The 9,588-nt window shown below is 39.6% G+C and overlaps 1 protein-coding gene across 1 annotated transcript in view; it reads left to right on the top strand.

Moving 5' to 3' along the window:
- LOC108792550 (solute carrier family 12 member 9-like) overlaps positions 1-9,588 on the top strand; it is a 165,820-nt gene that overhangs the window by 149,015 nt on the left and 7,217 nt on the right. Inside the window, exon 10 of the mRNA XM_018563348.1 lies at positions 1,182-1,374. Coding sequence (XP_018418850.1) covers positions 1,182-1,374 — 193 coding nt within the window. The remainder of the gene's footprint in view (positions 1-1,181; positions 1,375-9,588) is intronic.

Below are 9,588 nucleotides of genomic sequence, written 5' to 3'. Positions count from 1 at the left end.
CCCCCCCCTGCGTTCTGGGGCGTGGTGGTGCATTGAAGACAATGGCACCGCAGCCACGCCCCCTCCCCTCTCAGCAGTGTAATCGCCAACACCGGTGTTCTATCAAAGATTGTGACCGGTCACGTGGTCACACATTTTAACGTAATCACGCCCACTTTTTCGACATTGAAATAAATGACCAGCAAAAGGCGAAGAATTCCAACACTCTGTCAGCTGGTCCTTCCCATAGCGCCCGCATGGGTCGCTATGGCGGTAGTTCCGCCACTGGCTCCATTGCAAAATTTCCTGCTATTTCTGATCCAGTAACAACTCAAAATGTTATATACTCTCTCACTTTCAGTCCCAGTAACAATGGTCACTAAAACAAAGTGACTTCCCCCAATCCCCAGAAGAGAGGAGTTGTTAGTTTCTTAATAGATTCTGGCATTTCCTGGCACTTTGGCCCATGTAATATTCTTCAGCAAATGGCAATTTGGCCATAACATTGGTGTGGTCCAATCCAGTGGTGTAGTCGCATCTGCCTACTTGCCATGCATAGGGTTACCGCATTGCCTTATGGTTTCTTTCCTGTTGACCAGGTGGAAACCCTAGCTGTGCATGACACAGTGGGGAAATGAAGCCCTAACCTAATTGTATGTTTTACTGCTTTACTAATTCGTGTCACTTTCTTGCTGGCACCTTACATTCTTTATAGTTTTTGTCAGCAAGAGAGTGATGCCTCACTCATACAACCAGTGGGGGGATTACACATACAAGCAAGTGAATGTTTTCCCTGCACATTTTAGCAATCCTTTTGCTGGTAGGTTCATGCCACAACAGGATTGCTGGTGTGACATGGGCCTTAGAGTTGCTGTAGCAAATAGTAGTACACTGGATGCTCCGGTTCACCAAATTCTACCGAAAAATTAGTTTTCCGTTATGTGTGAAGTTCTTCTTCGTGTCATCATAAAGTGAATCCAGTAAACCTTGATAATTATTGTAATTTAAAATAAAAATACGTCTACTATTATCTAAAATAAATACAAAGCAGACAGAACATTTTTTACACTTAATTTTACTTTTTTTTACACTTTATATTACTACAGAAAGTAATTCATTATTCATCATTATCAAAATGTGATATATCATAACACGGTCTATAGCCTGACAAATGTGTCCTATTTTTCTCTACCTATACCCAGGCCAACATTCCGTTACTTCACTTGGTACACCTGTATCCTTGGAATTGTGGGATGCGTCACCATGATGTTCCTTATCAACCAAATCTATGCATCTGCTAGCATAGTCTTTATGTTACTCCTACTCCTGTGCCTACATTACTGGTCTCCAGGCCATAGTTGGGGCTATATCTCTCAGGCTCTCATCTTCCACCAGGTGAGTTGAATATACTATCTATATCTTTAATTATGTGCTATATAGGAATGTGTGCAATTATCAGTTTAGCTAATTCAACAGCATTCTGGTCACATGTAGGGGAACAACCACAGACTGTGTCTGGCTATACAGCTCTAGTGGCTATGCATAGAACTGGATGTGTGTTTCAGCCCCCGAAAGCTTGTAATTAAAGATTTACTGGGATGTAAAAATAAAATCTAAACAAATTGTGATCCCTTAATGGCAGTAATATGAGTCCTTCTTCTTCCCGCAGCTTCCTTTATTTCTCTTTAGGAACCAAGCGACCAGAGACAAAAGATTTTTTGGCTGTGGTCACTTCAGGGAAAATGTCTAGAAGCTCACCTGGAACTTATTGCTGCAAAATATGGTCAATAACACAAAATGTAGCATACCTAGTACTAGTTTTCTTTACAGCATGACATGTTTAGTATAGTCAATTGTGACTCATAAGAGAAAGGCTTAGAGCTGGCCATACACCAGTAGAATTTTGTACAAAAAAATGATCTCAACGTTTTTTCGATTTGCTAATAGTAAAAAGGGGTCACATTGACAATCATTTTCAACCATAGTGATAGCAAAGTAGAGTTTTTTTCTCAAATGAATTAAATTCGGACTGCAAATGTGTTTTTCGTTACGTTTCCAAAATGTAAATTTGAATGTTTATATGAAAATCTACCAGTGTAAGGCCAGCTTTAGTGACTTGGTACTAGGTATAAAAATCAATGCCACTGTTTAGTTTCAAGCACTTTAAGGTGCCTGACTTTGCATTGTTATGCAAGGTAAAAAAACAGAGCATGTAACGCTGCATCCCACAATCTCTGCCAGAGGAGCCAATCACCAAAATTCAGGGTTCAACAATAGCTTGTTCAGAAGAAGGGGAGCCCTTCTTGTCTTGTTGCACTTCAGTGCAGAATCGTTCTTTATAAAAGGTAAGGTAATGAAGGAAACAGGACCACTTTTGCACTAACATGCAGATGAGTTTTATTTAGCGTATATACATAGTATATTTGGGTTTTTTTGTTTACTCCAGCTTGGCTCTTTTATGGACTCCGCCCAGTTATCAGTGGGAGCCATATGAGATCTATACATGTGTGCAGTCCTGAATGCTGATGTCACCATGAATACTTCAATATCTGATTTGATCATCTCAGAATTTGGGGACATAACAATATATCTACATTATGTGATTCCCAATGAAACAAATAGGTCTTGGCTCAGAAAATAGCCAGCTATATTGTGGGGCTACTATGCTGAAAAGAAGTCCCTGAAGAAAAAATATGAACTTTAATACTGGAAGTAAAGTCATCTTCGGAAGTTGTCTTAATTTAAAAGCATTATGTACTTCCTATTTTTAGCTGTCATCCTCATCTACCAAAGCCTTTTTGTTTCTCGCTTTTTCTTTTTTTTGCTCCCGGTGACGTCACTGGGTGTAGTTCATTGCATATGCTCAACATCCTGGTGTGCTGGGATGTAAACAGCACCTATGACGGGATGATTTCAGCATAGATCTCTGTTCTCTTGCAAGGCTAGGTTTACTTGTTGAAGCCGCATCAGATCCTTTTCTACTGTGCATGTGTTGAATTTTGTTACATCAACAGAGGGAGAAAGACACAATAGAGAAACAAGGGGGTTAGGGCGGACTTAGTACTTAGTAATAAAGTTCACATATCAAGGTCTTTTGAGTATTTTGCAAGCTGTAACTTTACTAAAATTGGGTAGTAAGATTTTTGCAGAGTTCTGGTAGACTTTATCCACTTTACATGGAAACCTCCTGTATATGGAAACCTCTTTTATATGGAAACCACCTTTAAATATGGGCATGTCAGTAGCTATAACAAGCCTATGGTTTAATGTGGGGAAGAAAACTCTGAAATGAGAAATCTGTTCTGAAATTCGTACAGTCCAGATTGTAAGGAAACTCAGTGAAGGTTTCTTCAAGTAATGTAATGAAACTTTGTGCATTACAAAGGCATCTTTTATTACCTAATATAGAGCATATATAAATAATGTATTACATAATATGAGCTAGAATACAGTGTATTTACTTGCATACTTACTTTCTTTATAACCCATGCAGTTAAGTATGGGCACAGCTATAGGATTTGCTGTGAAATGTTGCGGGAATTATTTCTTCTCTTTCTTGTTCTGCTGATGTTGTGGTCTCATTCTGCAAACACAGAGCCCTCCACCTGTTCCATCTCTGCAATGATATCACCCACATTAGACTCCAATGTAATATTATTACTGGGCTCGCTTATCTTTTTATAGCTGCCTCTCTGTTTAATACAAAGCTTTTGACACATAACAGGGAGAATGCTGTTTTTTTACATAGCTCGTTAGCTGTCCATTTTATTCATTGCTCATTGTGTCCTTGTTAACTCTTCTCAGTCAGTCAGTAATTCCCATCTAAGCCTTGGCACAGAAAAGATGGAATGAAAAAAATTCTAATGCAACTGTACCATTATTTTTAAATCATTTGAATTTCAATAGGTTCCTCTTTTTGAAAGAGGGAATATTAGAAACTATGGGAGAAAAAGCACTTAGATCTGCGGAGAAGATGCCAGAAAATATTACACCCATCTCACCATAACATTTTACACTAGTTCTGTCAATTAAACATTCAGTCTATTACTACATTTCTTATATATTCTGGCCAAACTTGTATATTCCCGATGAGTATTGCACAAGTGCTTTAGTCATCGTTATTCATGTTCTGTTCTCAACAGAGGTAGCTCATGTAAAAAGATACATCATAACTATAGAGCAGAATTACTTTTCATTGTTTAAGTGTAACTAAAACTGGGTGACATGTATCTAAAAGCTAGATGTGATCTTTAGGCCCATTCACCCTTGCAAATGTGGTCGTTTGGATGAGTCTCAGAAATGACTGCAGAAGGAAAGCACTGTACAAAGCAATGACAACGTGTGCAGCCATTCACAGTTGTTCGCATGTAATTGTATATTGCGTGATTACTTGCGGACAATTGCTTCTTTGTACAGCGATTCTCAGGCCGCAGCTGCTCACATGAGTCCCAAAGAGCAGTTCGTAAGCCTCATTCAATCAGCCCTATTTGCAAGTGTGAATGGGTTCCTAAATGTGGCTGCCCTGATAATTTAAACCTGGTAATACACTACAATCTGATGGTGCAGTGTCCTTTAGATCTGCCATCAACTATGTAGAGCAAGGACTGGCCTATTTTGATGCAAATTGAGTGGATCGTTTAGGTTTGCCCTTATATTACAGAGTTTTCTTGTCTGATAGCATAAAGGGGTGGGTATTTATAATAGGTAAACAAATGATCCATACATGACTGCACCTGTATAGTGTGATCATGCATCCTAGCTGCTGAACCTCTGGATGTAGTGTCAGCCCAGCTACAGAGTGATCACAGAAGGCTAAATTACGCAGATTCCAGTGGAAGACTGGCTAGCCAGTGAGGTCATTAATGCTGATAGGAATGACTATATTTGTTCCATACCATTTGATTCTTTAATCATTCTGGAAGGTATCAAAAATTGCAAATTAATTGACAAATATTCCAAAATACAGATTCTCAGAACTTTGCAATCCTTTGTTCCAGTATGTTGAGAACTCCAAGCACAGATAAACGCAACCTTCAGTACAGTTAATGTATTAATTACAAAATCATCACAGAATTTTTAAATATAACTAGCATAATTGTTAGAAATGCGTCTTTATAATATCTTTCCACAGTCAACTGCTCAGCAGGGTTGAGACCATCTAACATGATCATACTGATTTATTGTCCAGTGTGTAGGCAAGTGACATCAGGAAGCTTTATTAGCTGCTAAGTGTCTATTGCTTACTGTGCAATAGGATAGAAGACTCACAAGTGTGGTTCAAAGGAATTATTCATATTTTGGCAGGTGAAGTCATTAGTGAAATAAAGGAACTTTGCACGATATTCTAATTATTCGAGTTTCACCTGTATATATATATATTATATTTAATTGTATATTTAGCTGCTTGCTTGGTCCTCTACTTTGACCTAAAACATTTCCCTATTGTAACAATCTGTGGTGAACGCCAGATGGAACTACAACATGTTACTGAGTTTAATGTTAAAGCAGACCTCTCAGTAACTTTACAAGTCCAGTGAATACATTCTTACCATATCCCAATATTCAATCCCTGGAATTCATAGACGCTCATTAGAAGTCTGTTTTCCGTCTGTGCAACAAATTGCCCAACTTGTGATAGATTCATGCAACTGTTGGTAAGGGGTATATAAATCTGTTGCAGAATTGCTTCAGACAAAATGTTTGCTTGTGACACAATATGAACACATGTGATCTAATTTGGGACGTGGAAGATGTCTTATTTTCCTCCACTTTTCTTATCACTGATATGGCAGTATTTCTTAGTGAATTTGTCACAGCCATAATACCAGAATGTAAAAGTCACGTACATAAAAGCGACCTGAATTTGGCGCACATGTCGGAAATAGAACTGTGACTTCAGTATAAGTGGACATGGAGAACTTCTAATTCCTTGAACTTGAATACCACAGGTTACATGAAGTGAATGGAGAAGGAAAATTTCTCCCGGCCATCCTGTTAAGATTAAAAAGCATATATCGTGTAAGGAAATATTAATAAGAGCATCAGCAAATAGAGAGAACTACTATGGTCCAGAATAAGATTTCTGTAGAGAAGAAAAGAAGAGACAGAAAATAAAAAGATAAAGAGGAATGTATGGGGGGATGTGGAGAGGATGGGCATGAAGATATGGTTACAAGGGGAGGGGGGGTACTGGGACAGACAGATATTTTGTGTAGCAGGCCTATTCATTTTACTAACAGTCCACGTTTACAGCTCACTGATTGATATTGTTCGAAAAAAATCTGGTCAGTGCCAGAGATTTAAATCATCTCTGAAAGTAGGAAAGTTTTTTATTTACAACTGACATCAAGAGAGCAGCTTTTATTTACGTTGCCTTCATCCCCCGTTATAAATTATTCTGATTCATTTGCTCCCTAACCCTGTTAGACAGGTAATTAAAAACAGGCTAGAGTGCTTAACAGGCAGTAAGGTGAAATCAAACAGATAAGGACTAAAATCAACACCCCCAGCAGCTCACATTTAGCAGAAGTGGTGTGGGAAAAGGTTAGGAGGCGATAGTGATAAGTGCAGTACAATGATACATGCAGCACTGTGAAGTTTATCACATTGCTTTGCCCTGATCATTTCTTTTTATTTGCATTGTACGTAATGCTATCCCTCAGGCCTGGTTCACACCTGGGCGTTTTGTAGCGCGTTCGAACGCTCTGCAAAATGCTCAAATACCGAAATCCCATTATTTCCTATGGGTATGGTTCACACCTGGGCGTATTACAGGCCGTATGAACGCGCTACAAAACGCCCTACACCCAAAAGAAGTACAGGAGCTTCTTTGGGGCGTTTTTGTCACGCGTTTCCATTGGGATACAACCGGTAAAAACGTGCGTCACGAAACGCGCGACAAACGTGCATATTCGATACGCCTAGGTGTGAACCCAGCCGGCCCTGCCAGAAGACCGTTTTCTCTGCTCTGCCCCTACTTCCTTATTAGAGGGATAAAGTGCAACCTTTATTAATGACTCATCATTGTCATATGTAAATCCAGACACAGAAAGACATTTTTACCCACAAACCCAGCAGCATTGTCCAGATTTAAAGGGTAATTTTTCTGTATTTATGTGGAGTCTTGCAATGCCTTTTGGGACTTGTAGTTCTACAACAGTGCCAATGTTGCTCACCCCTGTTCTAACTCTTTCCCATTCTATTCAAATGTTTTTGGCTTTAGCTCTACCTTAAGCATGGGAAGCAGTGGAGTCTCGCTGCTGTGTGCTGAGTTGCAGCTGAACTTAGAAGCTGCCAATGCAGATATCATTTTCTAATTCTTCTTGTGTGAATAATAGATGGTACTAAGAGTTAATGGCAAGCTAAATCTTTGTTTTGCTTAGTAGACCTCTCAGGTTTATGGTTGCAAAGCACACACAAAGCTTATTGAACTAATGTCTGGATAGGAATCTTATAACTAAACACAATATGCTGACTGTGTCTCGCTGCAATATAGACTTTGATAACTCCGAACTTTTAACAGAACCAGCTTAATAAGTAGGAGGACCTTTCTTCAGGAGGAAACTTAGTAAAGAAAAACTCACCCTTACAGTGGGGCTACCCCTGCACTGCAAGGGTTAAGTGCTTGTTTTGGTCTAGGGGCTAAAATAAAGAAGATATACTCAGCTGATCCCTGGTCCTGCGGCAGTCAGCGCTCACCTCTCTCCCCGCACTCCAGTTGTGGAATGTCCCTCTACTTCCTCATGTCTAATGCAAGTCAATGAACCTGCATTAGGCATGATGACATCACGGATCCTTAGACTGCCGTAGCCCGGGGAAGAAGAGGCTGTGGGGACTGATCTAGCAGCCAGACAGGACTAAAGATCAGGTGAGTAAATACAGTTTAATTTGAGCCCCCCCAGACAAAAATGAGCAATTAACCCTTGTAGTACTTGGGTAGCTCCACTGCAAGGGTTAGTTTTGTAATTCCTGGAGTTCTTTTTTAAATAAAACCCCCGTATGCATGTCAAGAAAGAGAAATGAACTCCCAAAATGAAGAACAGTTTTAAAAGACATGAACCCATCCCAGGGTACCCCTGGCCACTGCAAGTCAAAGTATGAATAGTGGGTGTGGCCACACTGTGCTGATGGTGGGAGGAGCCTAAAGGGGTATAGTTAAATAGGAGCTGAGCCTACTCGCTGAATACACAGCACACATATGCTGCAGTCTTTGTACACACAAAATATGCTTCAAAGAGAACCTCTCAGAAGTTATTTTTTTTATAAGTGCTTTTATTGATGAAGCATACTAGATACATATGTAATATTTTTTTAATTAGTTACTTTTTTACTTTAATTATAAATGGACAGGAATCCGACCCTTCTGGGAGTGTCGGACCCTACTCTCTTCCAGCCCCCTGCCGCTGTCATGACTCATGCTGACAGCGCTTGAGCCTCTTGCTGATAGTGTAAATGAATGAGCTCAAGAAAGAGTCTCCAGAGCTGTCAGGGCTGCAGAATAAAAAAAACGATATTCATTCATTAATTTCAGCAAGCAGCCCCTGTTTTCATCCTCTGTGTTATCATCATCAGGGTATACATATGCAAGGGGTCTCTACAGAGCTGTATGCAAGCAGAGATTTGTGAGCTGAATCATACGTACAGCTCCCTGCAGAGCCGCACACTAATAATCATAGTGCACAGGTTAAGAGCAGGAGCCACTTACTGTTAGTATGAATAAATGAAAGTTTTTTCATCCTGCAGCCCTGACAGCTCTGGAGAGACTCTCACCAAAGCAATCAGGGTCGCAGGATTAAAACACTAATTCATTCATGCTATCAGCAAGGGGCTCCAGCATTTTCAGGATGAGCTGTGACAGCTGTGGGGGGACTGGAAGATAGTAGAATCTGACATTCTAGGAAATGTCACATTACTATTTATTTTGCAGAATGTATCGTATAAAGGAAAAAAGAACCAATTAAAGAATAGCACACATGTATCTGTTATGCATGCTTTAATAAAAACATCCAAATCAAAAAGCTTGATCTGGTGAGTCTTTTTAAAAACTGTGTCACAAATGAGAGATTCACAGACACATATAAATCTCATAATATTTTTAAAATCTGAAACTCTTCTATTACATATACAATACTTTTCTGCACACAGCATATAGACAGAGATGTTCACTTTGGGCATGCCCTGAAAATAACTTCATTAAGTTCTTTAAAAACTATTAAGTAACAAGAAACTGTTATGACAATTAAAACTTTGGTCAGAAGTATATAATTACTATGGGCATATAGAGTGCAGGTGTGTACCATACAGCACTGTGTACAGAATATAGTGTTCAGGAGAATGCAGGATGCACAGTATATTACATAATCCTGACGGCTGCATTCTGTATGCTGTACTCTATGTTGCACACTTCTGATTTCCTTTATCCACTGCTCACCTCTGCACCCCTTATTCACCACAAACCTCTATACCCTCTCATCCAGCGCTCACCTCTGCACCTCCTCTATTGATCACCTCTTTGCCACTGCAACCTTCAGCCACTACTTCTCACCGCTGCACCACTTTTCCACTACTGCTCACCTCTACACTCCTCATAGTCATATATAATGAAGCTTG

Source organism: Nanorana parkeri, unplaced genomic scaffold (genome assembly GCF_000935625.1).
Source record: "Nanorana parkeri isolate BGI_ZX_2015 unplaced genomic scaffold, ASM93562v1 scaffold657, whole genome shotgun sequence".
In the NCBI taxonomy this organism is placed as follows: Eukaryota; Metazoa; Chordata; class Amphibia; order Anura; family Dicroglossidae; genus Nanorana; species Nanorana parkeri.
Note: the sequence above shows the minus strand (reverse complement) of the source record. Positions and strands in the feature narration are given on the sequence as shown.